Genomic DNA, 27935 nt, shown 5'->3' with positions numbered 1-27935 from the left:
TCTGGCAAAGCAAAGTGGGAAGGATTGGTCCAGTGGCAGTGCCGATTCCACAGCATCTCTGCAAGGAGCTTTTCCTTCAAACCCCAAGGAGAACCATCTGTAGCTGCTCCTTGGATCATGCTGGTTCCTCAGTTACCTTCCAACAAATAAATCTTTGTATTTTTGAAATAAAAAGGAGAACTGATGAGAGTGGGGAAGTACTGTGAGAAACAGAAGGTCTCACAATTTTTAAGCTACCCCCTGTGCCATCCAGGAGCCATAAGGACGACTGGCTTCCTGAGGACAAAGGTGGCAGTTGCCATGTTTACAAAGCTTACTTCATGGCACAGGCGCAGGGATCTCATTGAATCCCTGCAATAGCCCTGGGGTGGATCTGATTATCCCCATTATCCAGATGAGGAAGCCGAGTTTCAGAGAGCTGATGTAGCCTCCCAAAGCTCATCCTGCTAGTAAGAACTAGATTTTGAGTACAGGGCTAATTCCAAAGCCCATTCCCTTCACATCATAGCCAGACAACTTATTCCCTTTCCAGAACCTTGTAGAAAGAGTAAACAGCCACCGGTCTCATGGACAGCCCAGTACTTCAGTGACACACTAGCTTGGGTGTACTGACTTCTTAATGCATTCTCCCCCTTGAAACAAAGCCTTATAAAATAATATTAAATGGTGCTATTTGGGGAAGCACCATCAATGCCACAGAAAACAGAGGCTACTGAAAATATTTAAGAAAAAAATCAATTCAACCCACGATATCAGATGTTTTACTTGTTTACATCTCTCACACAACTGTCCCCACGAGATGCCAAGGAAAGAGCTCCCATCAACCCGACAGGGGGCTCTACCTCAGGCCTCAGCAAGCAACACTGGCTCCTTTAAAGATCACACAGCAGTCAACATTTTATCAGCACTCAACAAACAAGTTAAGGTTTGGCTTAAATCTGAAGGTCTCTCTCCCTTTGGCATATTCTGGGATAATAGAACAAATGTCAAATCAGTACAAGATGGCATATTTACAAAATTGCACCCTGTTTTGCATAACCTAACGATGCAGCAGTTCTTAAGGATTGAACATTTCAAATCTGCTAGCAGAAGACTGCCAAATCTATGACTGTTTCACACACTTGCCAAAAGCCTATCAAATTTTGAGCAAAATGCAAAATAAATCTCCTCTACAAGTTAAATCAGTCCCTTCTGTGTGTTCCAGGCTGCCCTCTCTCCTGGCAACCAGTCTCAGGACTTGGGTCTCATTTCCCTTGCCCTTGATCTTATACTCTTCTCTTATGTAGTCATAAATCCATCCCCTCCCCAGTCTTCTGTCCTGCCTGCTTGGCCCCCCTTTGGCCTGCTCTTCTCACAGTCCTTCTTTGGTGTTATTCCTCGGTTCATGGGACCTGCTTCCCAACCCCCGAGAACACCAGCTCTGTCTGCTATTCCTGTGTCTACTGTGCCCCTCTGCCTCGTCCCTGTGTGCGGCCCGGGGAGAACACCTATGCTCCTCCTCTCCATCTTCCTCAGTCTCCCTAGATTGGCCCCAGATAACTGCCCTCTCCCTGTTCTTCAGTATCTGTATGTTATATAACATTTTGTGCCTCAGTTTCTGTGTCCGTAAAATCGAGATAAATTTAGAGTACTTATCTCAGAGAATTCGAAGGAAAATTGAACCTAACAGTTCATGTAAAGAGCTTAGAATAATGTTTGATCATAAACACAAGCACTTAATAAATGAATAAAAAAAGATACACATGAAACTGGATCCTCCTGGTTGAGAAGAGGGGTGGGAAGGTGAAACCCTAACTTCTTGGCCACTTCCCTTCCCCTCCCTACCTCCTTGTAAGGTACAGAATTCTTGGGACGCCACAGTCACAATTTGGGAACCACTAGTCTTTTTCATACCTATGAGGCACTTTGTCTTATTTAAGTTCATGCTTCACTACCTACTCTCTTTTATTTCTCCCCCAAAGTTTTGTGGGCATGTTTTGTTTCACCAAGACACCTGAACAGTTAAAACAGCAGCCACCTTAAGTAGGTAAACGAAAGTCTACCACATGTTAGTATTTTTTATGGATTTAACTAAAATACCTATGATTAACCATAGAAGAGACCATTCGGCAAGGTGAGTCAGGAACCCACTCCTCAAAGTGTGGTCACAGTTGTTCATTGCTTATTATTGCTGTTGGGGGTGAGGGTTCTCTCATTGGCTATCTGGTGCCTGTACTCAAGTCTGTCTGTGGACTGAAACTCACTTCAGAAAAAATGTGTACAGGTCAAGACTGCCTATTAGCTGTGTGTGTCACCCCTACATTTTGGCTGCTGACTTAGAGCTTCTGGGACCATCTCATTGGGGTTTTAAGGAGATGAACATTTTCCTTCTTCTTTGAGTCCCTGGTATCCTTTAAAAGTGCTTATGCACCACAAGAGTCTGAGGAGTCCCTGCCTTTGTCGCTGCAATGGGTTCAAGCCTTAGTTCCTGGGTCCCCTCATTTCAACAACAGTTTTGTGAGACGAGGAAAGGATGCTCTCTCAGGATGCGGTCTCAGAGGTCCTCGCCTTAGTGGATGCATCATAGACTAGCTTTCACCAGTGCGCAAGCTAAACAATTGTTCATGGCATCCCTGGCTGTGCCACTGGAATTTGTATGTGGTTCCCCCAAGTCCCTTCCCCAATGGTAGATAGAACCTTTATTTCACAAAAGTGTCTCTCTTGGTGATCTGGGTTTCTCTAAGTTCTTCCAAATATGGGTCATCAATAACCTAATAATGAATCCCATTTGAGTTTTATTAAAATTTGTATTCTCTTCCAAAGGCTCTAGTGCTGGCCACTGCACTGATGATTTATTAGCTGAAAACACGGACGAAGATCAGGGTCTTGCTTCTTACAGACACTTTGGGCCCTTCTATCCTAGATGTGTTGAAGGGAGTTATTTGCCAGAGTGAATGGGAATCATTTTCAAAAGCTGTCCTTCTGACCCAGGAAATGAACAGGGCAGTGAAAGCCTCTAAGGAGTTACCTTCTTTGTCTTTTTAAAGAGGTTGGGAGGATAAATGGGGAGAGAGAGAGAGAGAGGAGAGAGAGAGAGAGAATAAATATAAACCACCTGGGAAAGAAAAGTAAAAGAAGATGGGGTCCAGAGGGGCAGCTGGGGCCTTGGAGGAAAATAGAATCTTTGAATATATTCTTGCCAGAGACAAAAGCACAGGCTCATTTAAAAAACAAAGGAGGGCAGCTTTATTCTAAAGCCTGCTGTGCACCAAAAATAGGCACTTTAGATTCAGTTCTCCACATTCAGAGGAAGCAACAAACCAGGGTGGAAAGAATTCTGTGAATACATTCACCTCACTTTCTCCGGCCCACCTTAACTACTGCCGCCCAAATAATTCCTCTGAGTAACACACTGGGAACCTTTAGCTCCCTGGTACTGGCAGTTTTAATGTGTCCATTGCCAGCAGTGAATTCTGTGCCAAGAAAACCCGACTCCTGGCGGTGGAAGGATTAAACAGTCCTCGGGTGCCATCTGTGCAGTGAATCGAAGGAGTGACTCTGTGCACCCAGTGTGCGTGTGTTGCCATTGGCAGTGGGAAGTGACTTCTGTTTACATGACTAGCTCATGCAGCTGAACACCTAAGGGGAGAGATGAAAGCGGCCATGGCAGTGAGGGGTAGGCTGAGACAGAGGGGGACCATTGTGAGAACGAGGAGCCCATGGGAAGGTCTAAAAAAGACGAAATGGCAGATTAATCATCCAATAAGGGGAGGGCTGGTTAGAGGAAACACCCTGTTGGCAGATGTTCATCTGGGGAAGTAGGCTGGGTGCCATGAACTTGCTTAGATTCAGGATTTGGACTTGACTGTGTACTTACTTCTAGGTTCAAATACTTTTTTCAATATGTAATTTTGAAAGTGAATGTTTGATTCATCATCCACCAGCTTCTAGAGTCAGGGTTAGGATCCTGGGCAGTACACCTTCAATGTTTCAGGAATTTTCAGTACATTGGGCAATCTGAGAAGGGCCTTGGGCTACTCAGCAAATATGGTGCACTACGGAAGGGGTGGTTTTCAAATGCAAGCATCCTGGTCAGGACATTGACAAGAAAATTTCAGCTGTAAAATGAGAGAAGTGGTGCAGACAGATTTTTATAACAATGTTTCCCTTCAAAGAGTTTTAAATAGGGAAAAGTTTCAAGGTTTATACTTCATACTGGGTAATCCAACAAATACAAGGTTGAGTAAAGCCTTAAATAGCTAAGAATACTGCAGAGGGGAAATGAGAGTACAATCCAACCATGAGTCCAAGACAGTGAAGTGGGGGCTCAACGAGATCTGAGGAAGACGTCATGGCATCCAAAGGGGATGCTGCTCCTATGGGAGAGCAGTCCGAGTCTCCCAGTAGATGGAGATGGAGAGGAAAGGACATTCCACACAGAGGGAAAAGAGGACAAAGGCCCCCAAATCCTCAGAGAACAGTGACCAGTCCGGTAAAATGGGCCATTAAAGTGTTGTGGGTGGGGGTTAATCTCATAGCTTTGTGGGGTATAGGGTAGAAGATACAAAGACAGCTAAGGGGAGATCAATTGGCCTTTTGTTTTACAAGGGAAGATAGTCATGTGATGGCAATGATATGGTTATGAAGAAGGGAATGGGTGTCTGAAGCAGCTTATTGGACGTGGAGGAGAAAGAGTGGAAAGAATGGAGTCCAAAGTATCATGTGGGACAGTTAGCCTGATTTGAGCATCTCACTTTATAGGTTGAAACACACACACACGCACACACACCCCTCCCTACCTCTCCTCCACCAGCCTTGTTAAATAATGCTGAAAATAAGAGGTAGGATGACACTATCTACGCTTGTGTTGCAAAACTGGAAATTTTGAGTTTTATTGTGTTTTGATCAAATGGCATTAGAATCCATAGTAAAAACATTTTATTAAAATGTGCAAATAATGCTGAGAGAAATGTATCAATATGAAACCCGTATCTTGAGAGTTGTGGCACAAATTGTTCTCTTAAATTATTCTTGTTTTTTTTTTCCCCTTCTTTCTTTCTTTTTAATTAACTGTCCTGGGAAGAGTTTTGAATTTCCGTTGGAGAATGTAAATATCAGATGATTTGCCTTGTCATCTGGAGTTTCAGGGTTTTTGACTAACATGACAGAATCAGGAACATTTTAGATGAACCACAGTGCTAGACGGGTCCCCCAGTCCTTAGACTAACACTTCCATCTACCTCAGTGTGGCTCTGGCTTTGTGGCAACATCCACACTAGCACATGGGGCTGCCACTATCACCGACAGCCCCATACTTCAAGTGCTGTAGCCCATCAGAAAAGCAACCTGCCCACTGGGTCGCCTGTCAGGCAACAGCCTGTTGGATGCTATTGAGCAATTAGGGTTCAAGGGCTTTCCGGGGTATGGCTCACTGTACTACTCCTCACCTATGTTAGTCAAATCTTGTGTGAAAAAAAACTACATGCTTAGTTATGAATAAGAAAATTATAGGCTTGTTCATACATCTTAATTATGATAATACCATAAAAAATTTAATATATAGCTAAAGGTTTAGAGTCTTCTGGCTGTAAAAAAATATGCTGAATTTGACATGTTTTCTAAACTGAAATTTTTATAATTAAAGTAATTATCTGGTGTTGCTTTGTATTTCCAAATGAATGCATATTGTGACCTATATAGCATACGATAAAGATTGTAATTATGCAGAATATAGTAGGGGAAGCTACTGGAGTATCTTTAAACCACCTGTGTTATTTCTTTCAACAAGAATTTTGTTGGAAATAAAAATATATATTTTATAAAATAGATACAAATTAACATGTTCTTAAACCACTTCTAAATAAGTTATGAAATGGACCTGGTTCCTCATCTCTTACCTTGTAATGGTCAAGGTTGTCTTCTGGAGTTGGGAGACCCATGTAACGTTCTGTGTACACTGAGTCTATGGTGGAGAAAAGAAAAAAAGTTAATTCATACAACAAAAACTTTTCTTCCTTTTATTGGGTTACTTTATGTGCTTTGGTATGTCTTAACTTTGCATAGGTCTGTAGTGTTATCCTCAGAAATATCTCCTCCAGATCATTTTTACTTGGCTTGTTAATTCAGCCAGACACCTGCTCAGACTCCTGCTTTCCACACTCTTGCCTAGCCTATCCCCAATTAGCCCTCGTGGTGAGTGCAGAGAGAGATCAAACTAGATGATCAGAAACCCAATCAATAACCCACTTTCAGGGAAAGCAAAGGTGAAGTGCTAAGAGGTCAGGAATCTATACATTAACATCTGATCTTCTCAAATAATCTTAATTAGGAAGTCACTTAATGCCTCAGTTGTCTTGAATGTTTTGGTCCTGACACAGTGTATGCCCTAATTTATAATATGCTATTATTACCTTTTGGAAATCTCTAATAGTGTCCAATTACTGGTTGCTTAGTTAAATCGTAATTTTGGCAGGTTGAAATTCACTATAATACAATAATTCAGTTATCATTTATTTGCTGTATAACCCCATATTGGCTCAGCTACTCCATCATAATGCAAGTTAAACATTCGTTTTCTTTCATTTTGTGCAGAGGCCTCAATTTTGATGTAGTGGTTGGGTATTGTGAAACAGATTACATTAATATCTGTCTGCTGAAATGACATAAAGTTTTTAATCTACCTATATAAGGCAAAAAATGTATGCATTATTGGTTTGGTTATTTTGGGTTATTAAACATATTTTTGCTCTATTAAAAAATTAATCATATATAATAGCTATCATATATGATATGTGTATATCTTGCATATATGATTTTTATATCATATCAGTTATATCATATTATATACATTATATGCATTATTACATATGTATATGTCCTAAAATATTAGTGAGTTATTTCCAATATAACTTTAAAAATCTGAAAGAATTGTTTTGAAAGATGCTCCCTTAAATGACCAGATTATAGAAAATAAAAGTATAAGAATAATACATTGCCATTGTGCTGTATAGGTATGGCTTGAATTTCACTGTAATTGTACAGGTATTTTAATACTGATCTCATTAATTCTTTAAATTAATATATCACCTAAACCACAAGCTCAAGCAACATTCTTACCCTTTTTGTATGACTGGCATTGTAGATAAAAAAAAGACATTGATAATGAGTGTTAATTGCTCCGCATGTCTTCTTTTGACATGCCATTTCTATGGAAGTCTTAAATATTTTCCTCCAAACATGGTAAGAGTAATATTTTGTCATTTTGGTTACAATGAATACAGACTATATGTATTTTTACATGCCCAGAGGACAATAAAATAGAAAATATAATATTTTAGAGGATACTTTATGAGATCTTCATAAAATACTCATATCCTTTTAAAAATATTTAAATACGAATAACATAGTAATTTGATAGGGGGAAAAAGTCCTTTTAGGGCAAAATAAATTTTTCCTCAAACAGCCACAGACTTCAATTCTTCTTGTCCTAGAACATAATAACCCTTTCTTATCAAACTTGCAAGTATAAGATGTGACATTTTAGAAATAAAATTTTAAAAATGCATAATGCACCCTGGCTGGTGTTGCTCAGTGATTAGAGCATGTGCTCCCGTGCACTGAAGGGTCATGGGTTCCATTCCAAGTCAAGGGCAGTGCCTGGGTTTGATCCCTGCCACCCCCCCCCCCCCCCCCCGCCCGGGGGAGAAGGTAAGGGGAGGTACATGCGGAAGGCAACCAATTGATGTATCTCTCTCACATCAATGTCTCTCTCTTTCTCTCCCTCTCTTCCACTGTCTTTAAAAATCAATGGAAAAAATATCCTCCTCAGATGAGGATTAACAACAACAATAAAATGGATAATGCAGTCGTAAACTTTTATTTTTTATTTTTTTTTAAATATATTTTATTGATTTTTTATAGAGAGGAAGGGAGAGAGATAGAGAGTTAGAAACATCGATGAGAGAGAAACATCGATCAGCTGCCTCCTGCACATCTCCCACTGGGGATGTGCCCGCAACCCAGGTACATGCCCTTGACCAGAATCGAACCTGGAACCCTTCAGTCCATAGGCCGACGCTCTATCCACTGAGCCAAACCGGTTTCGGCAACTTTTAGAAATATGCCATGAAATACCATATATGTGTTCCTTTTATCTGATCTGTTATGTAAAATTTTTCAAATTTACATATGTAGAAGAATTTTAGAAAGCTCCTATGTGTTAGGTTGGTCCATAGACATTTATGGAAGATCTCTTCTTATCATGACATATCTCTAAACTCACAAAGTTTGTTTCTATTATTTTATTGACCACCAGAGGTCTCCCAAAACAAGCCATCCAATAGAACAATTATTAATATCAAGCAGAAAAGTGTTATATGGAAACAAATCCATGGTGTGAAGATCAAATCCTAACGATGTTCTCCATTTTTTTTTAAAACAGAAAGATAGCAATATATTTTCTTACATTGGCTTCTCTTGATTTGGAGAGGGTTTAAAAAAGCATTTCCACAAGATCGGTGCCACCATATGTTAGGACATAAAATATTTAATGAGCATATTCATTATCAATGAGTCTATGCTTACACTTCAGAAAGGACTTGAGATGGGGTCAGACAAGACACAGCAAAAAATTCATTTCCTCACTTCCTCTGACTCTTCTTCCCTACCTACTGTTGCCCTGCTCACTCCTTCCCCCTTGGGAATTATAGTCTTACATGTGTATGATGCTTGATAGAATAATATTTTCTCGATGAAGATTACTTAGAGACAATGGAAAAAACAAACCTCCCAGAAATTCCATTGTCTCTACTCTCCTCTTTCCATCCAAAGCCCTACTTCTATTTGATCTTTAACAGAAGAGAGACACATGTTTCTTTTATTCTGCTAATATGTGAAGCTCAACCCTCAAGTTAGAATAAAGATAAGGAAGGGTTTATTTATCTGCAGAAATGTAGCATTGGGGATGTCTTGGAATTTGGAAAACAGAATTTGTTTACAAGATTTGTTGGTAAGAGATTTGAGAAACAGAATTTATTGCTAAGTAAATGTGTAGATAACATATATACCATGCAGCCTTTCACGGTAGCAGAATAAGGGAGATTGTTTTATTACAAGTCTCCATAAAGTACGTGTAAGATAAGTCGGTTTATTCACTGTAGAAATACTGCAACCCAAAAAGGAATGGTTTTGTCATTGGAATTTCAAGGTCAACACTCAGTGTCTCTTCGTACTTGATAGCAATTACATACCATAGAACTCCCATGCTGACACGGGCGCCACGGCTATTCCACACTTGAACACACGACTTCCTGCTCCCAGGACCATCGAGGTTACGTACCCTCCATATGACTAAGGAATGGAAACAGTTATTTTTATGGAGGTAAAGGAATTAAGAACATATGGTAAGCGAGTTGCAGTTTCCACATTTCTCACATCTTTATATATTGTGCCTCTTTAGAGATAGAAAGCATGGTAGAGGAGGCTTAATTTGGCCTTAATTGGACAGTATCTAAAGACACATTTTCAGAGCCCTGTCCCTTTTCTTAGTAGGTGTGAGGGGGAAAACACTGAAAAGTTGCTGGATAGTACCATTAAAAAATTAAAATAAAAACAATACACACTACATCTTTACAGACTTTGACTCATGAGAAAAAATCTTCCTCCCTCTCTCATTCCCCTTCTTCTCCCCTCCTTCTCTCCCTCTTTCTTTCCTTCCTCACTTCCCTCCCTCATCATAATAAACAAAGGTGTTTATAAACTTGGCTAGTAGGAACTCATTGCTTAGAGGTCTAAGACATTTTATTCGGACCTTTTAGATTAAAATGATAGACAGGATTTCATCTCCAAATATTTGCATACAAAAGATATATTCTCCTGCTCTGGGTTATATTCACTAAGAAATCTGTATAGAGTTATCAGCCAAACAACTACTCACCCAGCCCCAAATTGCGATTCGTTTGTCATCCACAAATCCCATTTTTGAAAATTGTCTAAAATACATGGGAGAAGTCCACAAATTAGCATTATATTGTATATAGAAAACTAAGATAAATGCACAATGTGAAACCCTGACATTTGTTCTCTATTTCATTCTATGAGAAACTAAGGTATATTACTGCCAGCAGTCAAACACCTGAGACCAATGTCTATTATTTTTAACTTAAGAGCCAGATGAACACGGTTCACCTTTGTTGGAGTCCATAAAAATCACGCACGTGTGTGTGTGTGTGTGTGTGTGTGTGTGTGTGTGTGTGTGTGTAGGGAGAGGAGGGTATGATTCACAGAAAACAAATCCTGGCAGTTTTTTTCACAGCTTTATATAAAAATTTGCAGCCCAGATGCACTTTTCTTTACATAATTGAATCTAAATCTCTCCAGATGTTTTTCAGTTTGCGAGAGGCTGCCCCTGCTGTGGAGAAATATAGGGGCCTGGAGAACATCTGGGTAGGGCTTAGAAATGTATCTGAGCTCCCTACCTGAGAACTTAAAAACCATTCTCTAAATAAATCCCTTCTAATGATGAGTGTTGATTAGTTAGCTCAGCACTGTTAAATCAGAAAGACTTTTTCCTTGATGAATTAAGAAGGCTTTTTGCCACAAAATAGCGTTCAAGATAGGAACCCAGGTGAAGAAAAAAGAAAAATATATTATGCTAAAAATACGCATCTTGGAATTATATAAAAATAATTTACTTTTTAAAAATCTAGCCTTTGGGACACAATTTTGTAGTACTGAGGAGTGTGGAAAACCCTTGCTTTGACCTATATGTGACTTGGAGAATCTGTGTTTTCAATTGATAATGTATGTCTTAGGCTACCCTGAGTAAGCAATATTGCTTAAGCAATATTAATAAAAACCTAATATAGTTTTCAACTCGTCATCTTCTTCTTCAGTAAACCTTTAAAACGTAGAATGTATATGTAAAAAATGTGCACCAAGTCATGAGTGTAAACGTTGATAAGTCTTTACAAAGTGAGCATATCCTTGAACAAAGATAGAGAGCTTACTATCACCCAGAAGTCTCTGGGTCATTTGGGTTCTATAAAAATTTCACTTAAATTTGTGCCATGGTTTTGACTTTATGGAAATTGGGCTGTGCCTGGCTTCTTCCATTCATCTGTGAGATTCATCTATGTGGTGGTGTATAGTTCTTTTTAGTTGCTGAAAAAATACTCCATTGTATAAACACGCTACATCTCATTACTTTTTAAAACTGCAGTTGTATATTGTGGATATTCAATTCTATAATTTTAGGGCTTGCCTCCGTCAGACTTGAGAAGCCCTGGAAACTATCCTCTTTCTCCCAGGGGACCAATGCAAATACATAAAAACTCATTTAAAAAAGATCACAGCTTCACTTTAAAAAATTTGTCCTCTCTCTAATCTAAACCTCTCCTTTTCTGATTTTAAGGAAATAGTTCATCATTAGTGTTGGTATAAGAGACTGAGAAATACTCAGTAAGTTGACATCTCTTCAGTTGTTCCTGTTCTTAAAGAAATTTTCCTTCTTCCATTTAATCACTCATGATTTTTCTGCATTTCCTGGTTTATGACTTCACAATATTATTTTAATCACCTACTTATTATGCTTCTGTGGACATTTATAAGCACTTGGTTATAGAAAGTCAAAGATTACATTTCCCATTTACCAGATGAACGCAACTGAATGTAAGACCTGGATTTCCAACCCTGACTGACCTAATTTAGGACTCTCCATTTTACTCACCTGAAACACGTAATACCAACATCCACCTCCCAGGTTTGCTATGCAGCTTCAATGACAATGCACGTGAAACTTTTCACATGTTGCATGCACATTAAGGAGTAACCAACATCTATAATTAAGATCTCTGTTAAGTCAGATCAAGTCTATCTCTACAGTCCCACAACTGGAGAGCACAAGAATGAAATGGGACTCATACTTCACAAAGCCCTTATAATTGTGAATAATGAGGGTTGTGCTCCACACTTTTCCCAAAATTAGATGAGGAGTAATCCTTATCCAGCCGGCTGTAGGAGCCACTCCTAGGACTCCATAGCCTTCACCCTCCTCCAGTTTAAATGAACACGGAACTCCTCTACTTATCCCTGCCTGTATGGATGGTTTGCTTGCTTCACTAGATGTTTACCCAAGTGCACATTTATCCTTTAATTTGTCCATGTGTTTGATGCATTCTGAGTTTCTGTTCCTCAAAAGGGGTAGCACACGTGTCAATTTCCTGTTTTAGAGTCACATACAGACAGGGATTTAGGAAATACCTTTTTAAAACTTTATATAAATCTATAATTGTTATAGGCAGTTAGACAGACATGAGCAGAGCAAAGATGATGGGCAGAAAGCCCTGGATGCCTAGCAAGGGGCAAAACTGGGAAAAGGTTACTCCCCAGGTAACCTTTCCTCCCCTACCATATCGCTGGTCATGTGGTTTGGACCCCTGATTTTTCATTTCACTAGTCATGGGGTTTAGACCCCCTAACCTTTTCCTCCCTAAAGATAACATCTAGGCCTCAGTTGTATTTCAGTTCCAGGCCCAGAAAAGCAGCAAAATCAGACAAGTGACCCTATGGCTGCTTCAGGACCAGTACACTTTGGCACCTACAAGCGGTGGAGACCGTGACCATGAAAGAACACACCTGGAAAGCTGATGATTATTCTATTGAGCCCTCCCCTGAGACCTCCCCTAAGATTTCCACCTGCAAGAGAGAGAGAAATATGCTCAGGCTGAAGGAACCAGCCCATGTTCTCCCCCAGGGGAGCAGGCCCACACTGTTCCCTCCCCTCCTCTTCCCACTAAGTGACTCTAGGAGACTTGCAACCAGAGGAGCAATGGGCAGTGGCAGCTCTTCCTGGGCTAACCCCCTGAACCTGTCTCCAAGGCCCCCTTTTCTCTGTCTTCTCAGTGAGCCAAAGCGGCCCAACCTAGGCTCTCCTGTCACTTCTCCTATGTCCTTCCTTGTTTCACTGTCCTCAGTATATTTTTGCTGAGGCCAATAAATTCTTGCTTGCTTTTTAAAAAATATATATTTTTATTGATTTTTTACAGAGTGGAAGGGAGAAGGATAGAGAGTCAGAAACATCGATGAGAGAGAAACATCGACCAGCTGCCTCCTGCACACCCCTCACTGGGGATGTGCCCGCAACCAAGGTACATGCCCTTGACCGGAATTGAACCTGGGACCCTTCAGTCCGCAGGTCGACGCTCTATCCACTGAGCCAAATTGGTTAGGGAAATTCTTGCTTGCTTTGCTGTACTTTGTCTCTTGATTGAAATCTTTCCTTTAAGAAGACAAGATCCTACATCTTGTTGCCCCACCAGTAACATATTTACACATATTTTTTGTCTAAATATGATTATCTTCACAAAAAATCCACCCCAAGGATGAAAGACTACAAGTTCATGCCAGGACACTTTAAATTCTTTACACTTTAGGGAATTAAAATATAAATTGGACGAGGGAGAATCAGACCTTTGAATTTATCTCCTAGTCACTCACTTGGCTGCTTCAATTTGATCTTCAACTTCAAATGTTCCCAATCTTCTGTTGATTGCATGCATGATCTTATCTCCTTGGTAACCACTTCCTCTGCCATCAAAGCTAGCTACTATAATATTTTCTGTGCTTGCAAGGTAAGTAGCCCAACTGAGTTTGAAGGTGGCATCTGCTTTTTGACTACAGGGGCCTGCATACCTGTGGGGGGAAAAAAACAAATTTTTAGCCTGTATGGTTTTCCTGAACCGATTGAGGAGTGCTTGCATTTCTATTCCTTGTGGACAAGAAGTGTGCACCTTTCCTGATCATGAGCTTAAAATCGTGCCAGCCACTGAGGTGTTCACAATAGGTCTTCTAATACTTGGCAACATGCCTATAATGACTGTGTGTTCCCTTCAAAGATGTCCCCATTAATTTCATCTTTGAAGATTGTTATCAAACAGACTTCATTGGCCAACATTTTCTGAGTCATATATAACTTGGAAATCAAAGAAATAAATTTCTCTGGGGAATTATGTTATGAAAAAATAACGAGGATGACAATAAATGCAGCTTTGAAAACACCTTTCCATCTCAGCTTACAAGATTTCTTTCCTAGACTCTAAGTGTTTTCCTAGGTTGGAACTTCCTTAGGGACTTTGACTACTACTTGATATGCATCGCATTTCCTCCACTACTCAGCACCAGGTTGCACACTAAAGCTCCCAAAATCATGTGGAATGGACCAAAGTATGAATGAACACGATTCTTTAAAACTTCCAAGGATAAGCAGACTATTTGAAATTGGGTAGGTTGTTTGGCGTTCTATTTGTTAACAAGTTTAACTAACTCCCTTGAATCTGCGATCTTTATAAGCTACATCTTACCCAACACACAGCTGTATGCAAATTTCTCTCCAAGCCCTCTCATTTCCCCTTGTTAATCAAAAGAGGCTCCCCATCGCTTCCTCATTGCTTTTAATTTAAACATCTGGAAACTTAAAATACCTCTTTCCTTCAGCTTATATGTTTTGTTTACACAGAACTGTAAATACAATGGAGTAGGGCTGTATCTGTTGCTAAATGTGTACCCTTCCTTCTTTTGCTGGTAACAACAGAAATGTGGTGTTCCTGAGTTTGAGCTTCAGTTTTTCTCTTCTGCATAATGGGCCCAATAGAACTCACCACATGGGTTTGCTGTGTGAACAAAATAAGGCAAGTCACCTGGCACGCATAAGGCACCCAACCCATTTGTTGTTTTGTTGTGTTCTGTTCTGTTTTATTTTGAATAAAGGAAATGAGTCAAGCTAGAACAGGAAGACTGGCATTGTGGCATTGTGGGTGAAGTCAGAGCAATTTTAGAAGGATTAAAGTTAAATGTATTCCTAATAATTATCAAAGATGTTTCACAAAGCTGCCATATTTAGAATTCACATGAGTTCACAGTTACTGCTCAAAGACTTGTGATTTCAGAACTTTCTTTAAGATTTGAAGAAGTTTAGATTATAATGACTACTTTCTTATATCACATATGTTCTCTTCACCAAAAAGAGGAATGGAAAATACCAGGCAGTGATATTTCAGGAACTAAAGAAAAACCTGATGTCCTATTAAAACAAAGACAATCATGGGAAATGTTGTGGCCAAGTTTGCGGGTAAGGAAACTGTAAAAGCTGTTAATACCATCTTTCTCATTAAAATGTCCACAATGAAAGGATAAAAATGGGGACTTGAGAATTTCTTTGGAATTCTCTTGGAGTTCAGGGAAACAAATAAAAACAAATTCCATATGCTATTATGATGAAAGAAGAGTGTCTCCCTTCTCCATTAGAAAGAAGGTAGAAAATACATGCTTGGGTTTGTGATTGCAAAATAGGAGGAAATAGTAAAATTGCTGCACAGTGATCCAGGAAGAGAGAAAGGATGTGTTTTGCCTTATTTTTTTCAGTAAGCTACACTGAGCAAAAAAAAGTACAATAGTTAACTTCTGAATTTTTAGTCCCCTCCTCTTGAATACATACTTACACATCTATTAGCAGAGGGTATTTCTTGGATTTATCAAAATGAGGAGGCAAGATCATCTGATACCAAAATTCTAAACAAACAGAAAGATTAATTAGTGAATTAAGAACAATGATTAGCACATGATTTTGGTTCCTTATCTGTTAGTAATAAGTCATATCTAGAGTTTAACAATGTGTTAAATTAGAATAGGAAAAAGAAGTAAACTACTTGCATTCAGAATGCTTTTAAGAAATAAAATCATTCTCTGTCAGGTTAAAATACTAGTTCAGATTAAAACAATAAAATTGTTTCTAATGTATCTACTAAATACTATTAAATGCATCGGCGCCTTGTAAGATAAAAGTGCATTTTAGAATTGCTAATGCTTTGTTTTTGTGATCCTGTTCTTTGGCATTTGATCTACTTATCTAGTTTGTTTATGGCTTATGTTCTAAGTTTGCCTGCAAAATGTTTTCCTCTTCTTGAATTTCCTTGAAGATGTTTAGGATTTTTAGTTGGCCCCAATTCTATTTTAAAGTTCTGATCTAATAACATTTGTGTAATTCTTATTGTCATCCCAGGCCGCAAAGCCGAGCTCCCATTCTCAGCTGTATGCTTCACAGCATGAAATCAGGCTTACACAGAGCAGACTGCTGTGTACTTTCTATATGATCTTTCCCAGATCTGTTTAATTCTCTGTGCTTGATTTAACATCAGTTCAATAAAATGTGTCCCTAAATAATGAATTGGTTTCCTGATGAGCTAGACTAATAAATCAAAAAGAGAGAAAAAAAATGAGTTGTTCCATATTTTAATAAGATTGCCTCCAGCTTCAGGAGATTGGACTAACCTGTAGGGAAAAATTTCCCGGTCTGGAGCTGCTTCTTCCTGAGATTTATCTTTTTGGTGTTTTTTTTTGTGACAATTATTTTAATTGATGAAAAAAGTAAGATTTAGGAGTCAACTCTTTATATAGACTTCTCCCATTTGTATTTTACTGATTATTTTATGTCTTTTGATCAAATGTGCTTATAAGATCAAACATTTCAGTGTTAATTACATTTCGATCTATGAGTTAGTTGATCATAATGTTTCTAATGAATATGCCAAACCCACCATTGGATCTCTCTTTGGTTTGAATTAGCACTAGTTGACTGGAAGTGTTTTAGTTCCCTCCTTTGAAGATGCGCAGTCTATTCTTTGGGGAGTGGGGGTTCCTTCTAATCCCTAGTCCTACCTCCCTATGCTCCCTCCTCCCAGACTCTCCCTAGGCCTTTCTTTCCTGGAGTTTGAATGGTATAATCACATCCCAGCTGGAGCCTCCCCCGCTGGCAACACCATCCTTCACTTTCTATCAGGTTATCCATCCAGTCCTGTGGTTTCCCTGACCCTAAAACCTTCTGGAGCTCCCCACCGTTTACCAACTGAAATAGAACTTCACATTTCGGTATTCAGTGCCTCTGCACATGGAAGTCCAGCTAGTTCTCCCAAACACTAAGCCCTAGCCAGATCAGCCTGGGACAGGGGGAGCAGCTCTGGCAATGCTTGGAAACTTATTACAAACACAGAATCCTGGGCCCACCCTAACGGGAATGTGCATATTCTCAAGGTCCAAGGTGACTCATTTGCACATTCAGTTTGAATAGCACTGCTCTAGGCTGTTCTTCAGAGGTGCCTTACACTTTCCAGGGCTCTCCCTGCCATTTAAAATGAGATGAGGTGAGTTTTTTTCTATTATTGTCCTATATTAAAAAAAATAAATCTAATACTGTCAACAATAATAAAATTAAATTTAAAAAATAAATCTGAAATAAATCCTGATGGATTTCCCCCTCCCTTATGAATTGTCAGCCCTTAGAAAAAAAACAAGCAAGCAAACAGAAATGAACAAATTACAAGATTTCCTACTTCTTGTTCTTAGTGGTACCTGAATATAATCCATGATCAAGCAACTAGGCCAAGGACTAGATTAACTCTTTCTTGGGGCTAGAGGGTTATGAAAAATTCCAAATTTCTCTCCCGAGACAGAAATTTCAACATTTTATAGCCAACCTTAATTTTTTTATACAACCATCTTAGATATTTTTTGTCACTTTGGGTTAAGAGAAAGTACATGAAGGTATTATTAAGTTAAACACACAATTAAGACTTATTAGGAGAAAAGAGTTACTATTGAGATGAATGATGCTGTATTTTAAGACAAAAGAATGTAAAACTAGTAGTTCTTGTGACAACATTTCATGGGGAGATAACCTTCAATTTCATTTATATACACTCTGAAATGCATATTTTCAGATCAAGTGATTGTATTTATTTGTATTTTTACTTAACTTACTCGTCCCATTCAAATGAATGAAGTCCAGTGTTTTTCTTGGCATCTGGATGTTCTGCAGTGTCTCATACAAAGCTGTATTGTTTTCCAGGAGTCTCAGTTCTAAACAAATAGTCGAGATTACCGGAAATTCATTACAATGTGAAGCATTTGCATTGTGCAAAGCAATAAAGCACAAGTGGATAATTCACTGATGGGACTATGCATGCATCAGGTTATAAACCTTGTGTTCAGTGTAACTGTTAAGACACTCTAAAGCCAAAGAAAATCCCACTGCACTAAGTACACATCGGTCCTGTTTACATACACTTTTCTAAGAAGCAAAAGAATGATGAAATAAAAGAGAATACCTTTATCATTGCTGCTGCTATGCAGAGTATAGCGGGGGATTTGAGGGCCTGTTAACATAATCAGGGAAAAAATATATCTTAATACATTTTAGCATAGTATTTTTTTTCTAAATACATCGTATTTTTCAAAAATGGCATTTATTACCATTTAACGTGGATAGAATTTTGATACCATTTAACTTTGATAGAATACATATCATAGTGGATAAGGGACTTAATAAGTGTTAGCTGTTTTTCCTTCCTTAAAATAAGTGCAACTTGAGTGTGAGCATGAGAAATATTACCAGAAAGGCACAGGGCTCAGGGGAAAGAAGCAGGAAATGAACTTCTGGCCCTGCTGGTGCCTCGGGCACGTTATCAATTCCGGTGCCCAATTTCCTCATTTATGCACTAAGCTGCTGGAGAGCTGCTAGGATTCCCTGCCATAAATCCACAATCCCGAAGGACCACACAAGCCCTCAGACCCGCTGCCCCTCAGGGTGGAGCCAGGGAGCCAGCCTCCCCTAGGGGAGGGTGGATTTCCCTCCCGCTGCCCCTCGGAGGAGTCCTGAGCCTCGAGGCACATCTGCACAGTGCCTGACTTGGATAAGCAGTTCCTTCCTGGCACGCAAAAGTGTTTTTCTCACCCTCCCATATCTTCACTATTTATCCCAACTGTGGGAGTTGCAGAGTGGAAGGTAATGTATAGAAAAGCTATTTTGTGAGCTATTTAATTTTCTGCATTTAGATAATATTAATTTTTACCTTGATCAGGACCACAGTGAAAGCATTACCTGGTATACAGACCTGGGTTTGAATCCTGGCTTACCTGCAGTGTGACTTAGGACAACATATCGATGCTTCAATTTCCTCATATAAAATGAGGATAATATTATCTACATTAAAGAGTTTTCTCAAGGATCAAACTTGATCATGAATCTAAAACTTTTAGCACAGTGCATAGTATAAAACACACACCCAAGAAATGGTGACTGAAAACAGCCATAGTAAAGAGCCATAAAGAAAACTATGATAATGAAGAAACTATGCTAGTAAAGAAAGATTCGGATAACTGGTTTGAAGACCTATTTTGGTTAGGAACAGTTTCCAGAATATCCAGATTCTGGCATTCTGAGATGTAATTTAGTACAGTGTTAAAGGGAGGACTTGGGAGGCAGGGGCCTGTGTTTGAATCCTGTTGTGCCTTTATTAGCTGTGTGACCTGTGGACATCACATTGCCTCTCCTTGTCCAGGTTTCTTCATTTATAATAAAAAAAAACCAGTAATAACAATAGCAACAGAAGATAGAGCAGTGAGCAAGTGGGGTAATGGGCACCATCCACATACATTTTCTCATTTAAAAGGGCAAGAGCAAAAAATAATAAACCATTCAAAGTATCCTATATAATAAAACCCTAATATGCAAATTGACCGAATGGCAGAACGACTGGTCACTATGACATGCACTGACCACCAGGGGGCAGACACTCACCACAGGAGCTGTCTCCTGGTGGTCAATGCACTCCCACAGGGGGAGCGCCCCTCAGCCAGAAGCCGGGCTCATGCAGCCACAGTGGCAGGAACCTCTCCTGCCTCCATTTTAGGTGGGCGGTAAGGAGCGAGGGGTCCCAGACTGGGAGAGCCCTGGACCGTGAGAGGGATGTCTGACTGCTGGCTTAGGCCCAATCTCCCCCAGGGGACATCCTCCAGGGGTCCTGGACTGTGAGAGGGCACAGGCTGGGCTGAGGGACCCTCCTCCCTAGTGCACAAATCTCGTGCACCGGGCCTCTAGTGTTTATAAATAAGGATGGAGTGCTCTGTTACACAAGAGCTCTGGGGTGTGACTGTTTTCAGAATAAAACAAGCCTCTTGGTTAGAAGGGGAAGAAAAGGTGATTAACTCACCACTTAGACGTGAGTGAAGAGGACTTATATGATTTCAAGAACTCCTCAGATTCAAAAGGAGAGAACTGAGCAGGGCAGAAAGAATGTTTCCTAAACTGGACATAGAAAGAGAGACTTCAGGGATGGAAATGCTGAGCCAGGAGGTAGTAAGAAGGTTGTCCAGAGATAGGAGGGGCCATCAGCTGGGGAAGTGTGGAGGGCGGGGAGCTCACAAGCAGAGGGATGGAGGGAGCTACTTCAGATGGACATTGCGGGTACCCACTGCTGCTAATCTACCTCCCAGCGGTCAGGTCACACTTACCTGAACATCTCAGCTGATAGTACTTCGCCCCTTTACTAAATGATGCCGAATAGTACTGACACCTTTCTGGATCCAGCTCACAACTCAGACATGTCACGTTTGCAATGTTATTAAGTTGGATTCTGTAAAACCAATGGTGGAAATTAAGTGTTTGATTAAAGGATAAAGAAAGAAAGGAATTGAATAATGCCCTATTCCAAGATTTCAGAATGCCAAAGCAATCCTTGGAAACTTTTAAAAATAAAAACTATGCATTGATTCATTATAAACTCAAACCTCCCAATGTTTGGAAATATCACAAAACATCTAATAAAGTCATTCTCTTTTGTTGACCTGCTGATTGATTTATAAAGAAATAAAAGCATTTGAGAATAACTGCCATTTAATATATTAATTAGGATAAGCCTTTCTGCCACCCCCCCCCCCCCAAAGAATCAAGTGTTCACCAGCTTAAAAGACTCAGATCAACTTGACAGAATTCTTACTTATAAAGATTTCTTCCTCCTGGCATTCCTTTATATTCATTACTGATGTAGTATCTGGGAAGAAAATAAATGAAATGTATATTAATTATGTTTTTAAGAAAAGTCAAGTATATTGCATTTAACTCAACACCAAGCATTAGTGCTCATACATTAGTACTTGCCCTTCTTTTATAATTTTTCCCTGCCCCTGCCCCCCAGAAGCCATTTTTTGCCATCATCTCTAAATAGGATATTCTTTTTATTTAACAGACTAAAATATCTGAATGTCAGAATTGCTCCCCTAACTAAAGTGGCAAGGAAAATCTCAAAAGAAGTATTTTGTAAGAAAAATGTAATTGGACAATGAACCTGAAGTTGAGACCCCATTTATCTATACTGTTTCCCATATTTTCTGGTTTATAACCCACTCCTAGATGACAAGCAGCCCCATCTGAAGAGAACCTTCGAAATCTGCTTTGGGCAATGGCCACCTTCTTCCATGGGGAGACCAAAAAAGAATTACAAATGTGCCCGAGATTCTAATGAAAATGAACACTCCCTTCCCCACCAATTCGTGGTAGCCGACAACCTCTGCAAAGCTTTCCATTTTCCAGAGTAAGGCCGAGATATGGGCAGGTAAAATAGCCACTCCAAGCCTACCAAATAATCAGTGCCAGTTGGAATTTAATGAAATGCCCCTAGTTCAGTGTTCCAAGACGGTTAAGAAAAAGAGGCTACAGCTCTTCTAGTGTAAAGCAGGTAAGAGCAAGAGGTAGAGCTGCTTGGTGGCAGGGTATCAAATCTGGTAAGCATATGTGAAAATCATTAAGGCTTCCGTATGTTAAAAAGAAAAAAAAAATCTGAACTCATTCCAAACAGACTACTCTTTATTTGTATGATATTTTTTTCCCTATTTCTGGGCAAAGAGGGTGTGATTACGACGAGTACATTTACCTCCTAGAATACTCACAGGTAATCGTTGGTAAGGGCTTCTATCCCAATGACTTCCCAGGCTCCTTTTGTAATAAATGTGCAATCCTGATGGGAATTTTTTAAAAAAGAGGTTGATTAGACTCTCTTTCTAACTGAGGTTAAGGGGAGAATTAAATCATTTCTATTAGGAATTCAGATCATCTCAGGTCTTTTTCTTGGGTCTCCCACCCCATCCACCTTACTTTAATGCACCGAGAACTTGGAGTTAGTTTGATTATTTGTACACATTCATCAAATGCCTTCCACTTCAAGTCAGATTCAAAAAAATAATAATAAGACCAAGCTGAAATGAATTGTATAAGAATACTTACTTCCTTATCTATTTGGAAAAGACAAATGTGTTTATAGCCCTCACTATTGCTCATGATCTTGTAGAAGCTATTCCCATCAGAGGTAAAATGAGGTTCTGCAGGCTTAAACTAGAAAATAATAGAAAACAAAAAGCATGTTAAAGCACATTCATCTCATCTCAGTCCCAGCTTTAGTTTTAGAAATTACAACACCTATGCTTGAAACTCAGCCTTCATTTACTTGCCAAATGAAACCAATTTTGTCTTGAAAGAAAATTCTCCTTCTAGAAAATGCAGACAAAAAGATGTAAGTCCTGGAGAATTCTTTTGTGAGGAGCAAATGAGAGCATGCCCATAAGGAAGCTTACATAGGATACTCAATGCATAGCAAGCAGTTACTGTTATTCTTGGACATCTCTCTTTGAGGGCTAACGCTGACTTCTGGCTATAGATGTGCAAAAATTAGCATTTGCCTTGCAGTTGCAAGAAGTAAACTTCCTCAGTGTCACAAATGCGCTTTCTTGAAACAGACTAATATTGTTGACTGTCTTTTACACAGATTTCCTTATGAAAAGTCAGACTTAGAAAGCCTTTAACCATTTCTGGACTAGATACCATAAGAAATGTGTTGTGTATTTCAGTACAGAAACATTCATATAGTTATCATTTTTATTATAAGCCTCTTCATTTTGCTGAATACGATCAACAGTTTACAAAAAAACAGTTGTATGGAAATATAGAACAAAATTTCCATTTTTTTTACAGTGCAATAAAGATAGTTCTCAGAACATAATGTTTAAGCAGAAAGAGTATCTACCCTAGCCTGAAAGGAATATGTCGCTTCACAACTTCAGTTTCCTTACTACATTTGAGAGCAGGTAGGAGATGGCCTTTTGAAATTGTTGGTTCCCTTCACCCTGCATGTTTCCTTTCTCATCAGCTCCCATTTTGGGAATGAAGAAAAACGCTCCCCGGTTCTCTTTAGTAATTCAAAGAGAATTCGTTTATGGAGCAAGCTGAGGCGTGCAGTACACTGTTCTCATTACAGAGCTCTGAAACACATTCCCCTCTCTAGACCTGTGTTCACAGCCTTATCTTTTTAATACATTTCCCTGTTTCCCCTGGATGGAGTTGTGCCTAGTAGAAATGTGTGAAAAGTGGCATCTGTCTGGTTAAATACAGAGAGGAAAAAACATATTTTTTTCCAGAGAGTCGTGAGGAAGTGTAGCATGTCTCTTGCCATGGAGGAAACCACTTTTCATGTTGGCAAACCTCTCTCCTCTGCCCAATCAATGCCTGAAGAGAAAGGACGTGTGAATGCTATCGGAGCTCCCAGCCCAGCTGGAAGGGGCCATGCTCCTGAACCAGGGGGCCCCACATCCATACCCAACGAGCTGTGAAAGCTTGACATGCTTTGTGTCACTTTGCTTCTCTCTTAAAGAGGGCTTAACAGAAGCGGTCATAAAAACTAGGTGAGATTCAGACTCCATCTTTCACATGAGGAGCCACGATGGCTGGAGTTCCTTCATCCACTTGCTTCATTCCATGGCTTACAGCAACATGGTTGGGGATTCTGCCCAAGGCCTACGCATTGTGATGGGAGTTAGAAGCCTGAGAAGTCTCCGAGGGTCACTGTGCTTTCTTGGGTAAAGCTCTGCATCTGGGGCCTATCCAAATGTCAATCCACATGAGTATAATGTGCTCCAGAGAGAGCTGCATGGGGGTGTGACGTGCATGCCACTGAATTTCTGCCGGATGTACAATGGTCACATCTCCTTCCACACTCGTGCAGGCCATGGATGCAAACCATGTTTTTTGCCTCCGAAGCACATAAATTCAAACATGAGGTCAGTGAGCACATTCAGCATCTTAGCTGCAGTGATTGCTTTTCACACACCGGGAGCTACCATTTGCCTAGAGCAGTGGTCGGCAAACTGCGGCCCCTTGAGTGTGGCTCTTCCACAAAATACCACTTGTGGGCGCGCACGTACAGTGTGACTGAAACTTCGTGGCCACACTCAAGGGGCCAAAGAGCCTCACGTGGCTCGTGAGCCGCGGTTTGCCGACCACGGGCCTAGAGTATGTGTCTTGTTTTGTCTGCTCATCATTATTGCTTCTCTGCCTTTTGGCTAAGATCAAGTGCATGTTTTCATTGATTTTCCATTTGTCCCCTTACTTTTTTCAACTGAGTATGTTATCCTTGTCTATAAAAAGATGTCTCTGCAGGGAGCATGTAAATATTTTGAGAAACAGGTAAACACATATCTTTATTATTAGCAAGTAACCTAGGGCCCTTGTTTGGCATATTAAATAGCTCTGAGTATCTGAGCCATACAACAGAAAAACCCATAACTCTTAAACACTTACTCTTCCAACCCAGCCAGTAGTACTCGTTTCAATATGTTGCCGTGACTAGGAGGGAAAAAGACAAAGACAGTGTTTTAAAAATAAGTGAGATAGGAATTCAATTCTTTAGTCCTAATTTGTGGTAATATAAATAAAATTGCATTTATAATAAAATAATTAAAAACATTCTCCATTCATATATTTGTATCTGTGTTAGTATTTTTTATATATTATATAATTACTAGAGGCCCAGTGCATGAAATTTGTGCACGGGGAGGGGTGGGGGGGAATCCCCTCAGCCCAGCCTGTACCTTCTCCAATCCGGGACCCATCGGGGGATGTCCAACTGCCAGTTTAGGCCCAATCCCGGACCTAAACTGGCAGTCAGACATCCCTCTCACAATCCTGGACTGCTGGCTCCTAATCGCTCACCTGCCTGCCTGCCTGGTAGCCCCCATCTGTCCCCCCACCAGCCTAGTTGTTCCTCACTGCCCCCCCTGCCAGCCTAATTGTCTCAACTGCCCCACCTGCCAGCCTGGTTGCCCCAACTGTATCTCTCTGCTGGCCTGGTCACCCCTAACTGCCCCCTCTGCTGGCCTGGTTGCCCCCAACTGCACCCCCTGTTGGCTTGGTCGCCCCTCACGGCCCCCCCCCCCCACAAGTCTGGCTGCCCCACGCAGCCTGCTGTTCAGTCATTTGGTCATCCCTTACTACCCGCCCCTGCTGGCCTGGTCATAGGCAGCCATCTTGTGAGGGTGTGAGGGTTAATTTGCATATTACCTCTTTATTATATCGGATATAACTTACGTCTCTTACCTAGAGCTCTGTCCTGGGTCCATACCCACCTGCTGCCCTGAAGCTCTACTGGCATTTCAGTTCAACATGTACAGAGCTGGGATAACCTCATTATCTTTCCTCCATCCCCACCAGCTTGTTCTTACTCCTTCATTCTTCTCCTAGTTCAAGCATTTCACACTCAAAGGCTAACATGGGCCAAATAAATGAGGCATGCAGCCCGCAGGCTGCGAGTTTGACATGCTTGTCCTAGTTAGTGGCTGATTCACCCAAGCCATAGATGTGGGAATCACTCTATACTCCTACTCTTCTGAAGTGAGTCACTCCCTCAGCCCCTGCCATCTAGTTCTTTGACTTTGCTTGTCCTTGTCCACCGCTACTGCTCTAGTTTATGGCCTCAGGTGTTCCTTGGTACATTGCCCTGATCTCCTGGGTGGAGACCCTGCTGTTCTTCTCTCCTACCAGACAGCTCTCCACCCGTTCAACCCCTAGCCTACCTCATTTGGCAACAGATAACTCTATCTCACCATCATCCTTTCCTATTTAAAATAGCTCTCGTGTCTTTAAGATATGTCCAAAGTTCTCAGAATGGCACCTGAGCCTTATTCTGGATCTCTAACTTCAGTTCTCCGATTGTCCTTCTCTCCCAAACCTAGGCCTATGTACCCCCCCCCAATCTTGCATGCTCCAACCTATTTACACTGCACAGCCTCTACTCATAGGGCCTTTATTCCTTTACCTGCCCAGCATATGGCAACTTATTCCAGAGGGATCCGGGTCTCTCCCACTTCATATCCCATCCCACTGTGTCTGCCCTCAGTCAAGTTGATCTTATTCCTTTGCTCTACATTCCTTGAACCTTGCTTATGCCCTTCTAGGGCATAATACTCTGATATTGGATGGTTTAATTGGCAGGAAGCAAAAAAAAACTTAGGCTTTACACTTTGCATTCAGGTTATGGTGTGACCTTAACCAGCTCCCTAACCTTACTGAGCCTCAGTCTCCACAGTGTGTGGCTACTGTGAGTGTTCAAGAAATGGTAACTATTACTATTGATTTTTCTAATAGTAATGGTATTCCTTACTAGAACATAAATATTTGGCAGTAAGGCATACGGTCTAATTATTTTTTTATTTTAAAAAAATATCCAGTGCTTAGCACAGAGCTGGGAAAATAATAGTGTTTGTTGCATAAAGAAATGAATGAATGAATCAAGATACTGGGTGCCTAAACTTTCTGAGGTGAGACTCTGTCCTTTTCCCAACCAGGATGGGAACAGTAAGGGATGGTGTGTAGGCCCATTACCAGAAAAGCAGTTTGTAGAGGTGTTGCTGACTTATGCCAGCAAACCTCCACCAGGCTTTACTCTCCCTGGGGGACTGGCTCCCAAAGGGGCTTTAATCCTGCTGCACCAGCCTGGCTGTACCCTGTGGTCTCTTGGATGGACAAATCCGCCCCCCGCCCCGGCCCCCTGCTTACCCGGAACCTCAAGGTTGGATCAACACTTTCATTTGCTTCAATGTTGCCACCCTCAGACTGGTAGTTGTCTATTTAAATTCTAAAACTGTTTACTGCTTAAAGATAGTCATGGTACGGTATAAATTTGTAGCCTCTTGATATTTGTTTTGTTATATATACATATATATATATATATATATATATACTCAGCCCGTCATTCCCCATCCCATGTATTTTCTCTTTTGAAACATACTTCATTGACTGCACAGAACCTGGCCCTCTGGTACTTTTGAATTTTGACATCAAATTCTATCTTCTGGGTTTCCAATCACCAACTTTCCCAGGTGGCAATATCCATAACCAAAACAGCATGACCCGTGAGCAAAGGTGAAATAGAAGCACCGCCAGATATCACATTACAGTATCTAAAAGTTAGTCAATACTTACTTACTACCTCAGGGTCAGACAAAGAGTTGGAAAGAACAGAAACTCAAACTTCACTTCCTGATGCCCAAACATTCCCTCTCTCCCGGTTTTCACACAGCCCTTTGCTGATGACATGTAGCTTTAGAGCAGAACATCCCATCAACCTTACCACTAAGCAATTCCATCTGGGAGTAGACTCATTATAGTCACAAATTTCTATTATTGAATAGTTCTGAATCCTCCGGAGCCACTGCAAAGAAATCCTTTCTTTGGTTGCCCATGTCACGTCACACAAGTAATGATCCCTGGAAGAAAGGAAGGAAGGAAGAAGGGGAGAATACTTATTTCTAGATCTTGGTACATTTCGACATTCTACTCAATGCAATGAATCTTAATGGGAAGACAATTTTAAATGGCTGTTGAAAGCATTTAATACCATTGTGAATGAAAAAGAGGTCTTATGGAAAGTAAGCTCACAGGGTGATCTGATCATAAATTCCTAACTGGGCAGGTTATGGTGGGTAGTCATGCTTCAAGCCTATAATGTCTTTAGTAAAAGGTCTATTTTAGTGCATGTAGGTAACACACCTTTGAAATGTCTCCTTTTAGACCCCTCAGGAGCAAAACCACCCTCAAGAGAGCACATAACCTTGTTAACTATCCTGTGATCCAATCACAAGCCTGCCTGGCTCCCCACCCCTTCACATAGTCTTCCCCCCTTAATTCAAAGGCATAAAAGAAGCTGCAAACTGCCAATCTCCAAAGCATTTTTCTCAGTCTGGTGATATCTTCCAAGTGTAACCCCTGTTTGACTCAAATTATTTTTTCTAAAAATTTCCACAGG

At 40.4% G+C, this 27935-nt stretch overlaps 1 protein-coding gene across 1 annotated transcript in view; it reads right to left on the bottom strand.

Annotated features, from left to right (window-relative positions):
- DPP4 (dipeptidyl peptidase 4) overlaps positions 1 to 27935 on the bottom strand; it is an 87100-nt gene that overhangs the window by 6814 nt on the left and 52351 nt on the right. The window contains exons 11-23 of the mRNA XM_070422863.1: positions 27261 to 27396; positions 24434 to 24478; positions 22088 to 22195; positions 21754 to 21821; positions 20805 to 20858; positions 20320 to 20441; positions 18135 to 18182; positions 17788 to 17886; positions 15474 to 15543; positions 13474 to 13668; positions 9914 to 9968; positions 9228 to 9327; positions 5877 to 5941 (exon numbers count right to left, since the gene is read on the bottom strand). Coding sequence (XP_070278964.1) covers positions 5877 to 5941; positions 9228 to 9327; positions 9914 to 9968; positions 13474 to 13668; positions 15474 to 15543; positions 17788 to 17886; positions 18135 to 18182; positions 20320 to 20441; positions 20805 to 20858; positions 21754 to 21821; positions 22088 to 22195; positions 24434 to 24478; positions 27261 to 27396 — 1165 coding nt within the window. The remainder of the gene's footprint in view (positions 1 to 5876; positions 5942 to 9227; positions 9328 to 9913; positions 9969 to 13473; positions 13669 to 15473; positions 15544 to 17787; positions 17887 to 18134; positions 18183 to 20319; positions 20442 to 20804; positions 20859 to 21753; positions 21822 to 22087; positions 22196 to 24433; positions 24479 to 27260; positions 27397 to 27935) is intronic.

This window comes from Myotis yumanensis, unplaced genomic scaffold, assembly GCF_028538775.1.
Source record: "Myotis yumanensis isolate MYYU_CA2020_CCGP unplaced genomic scaffold, mMyoYum1.0.hap1 SCAF_8, whole genome shotgun sequence".
Classification (NCBI taxonomy): Eukaryota; Metazoa; Chordata; class Mammalia; order Chiroptera; family Vespertilionidae; genus Myotis; species Myotis yumanensis.
This window is presented reverse-complemented; position numbering and strand designations above follow the sequence as displayed.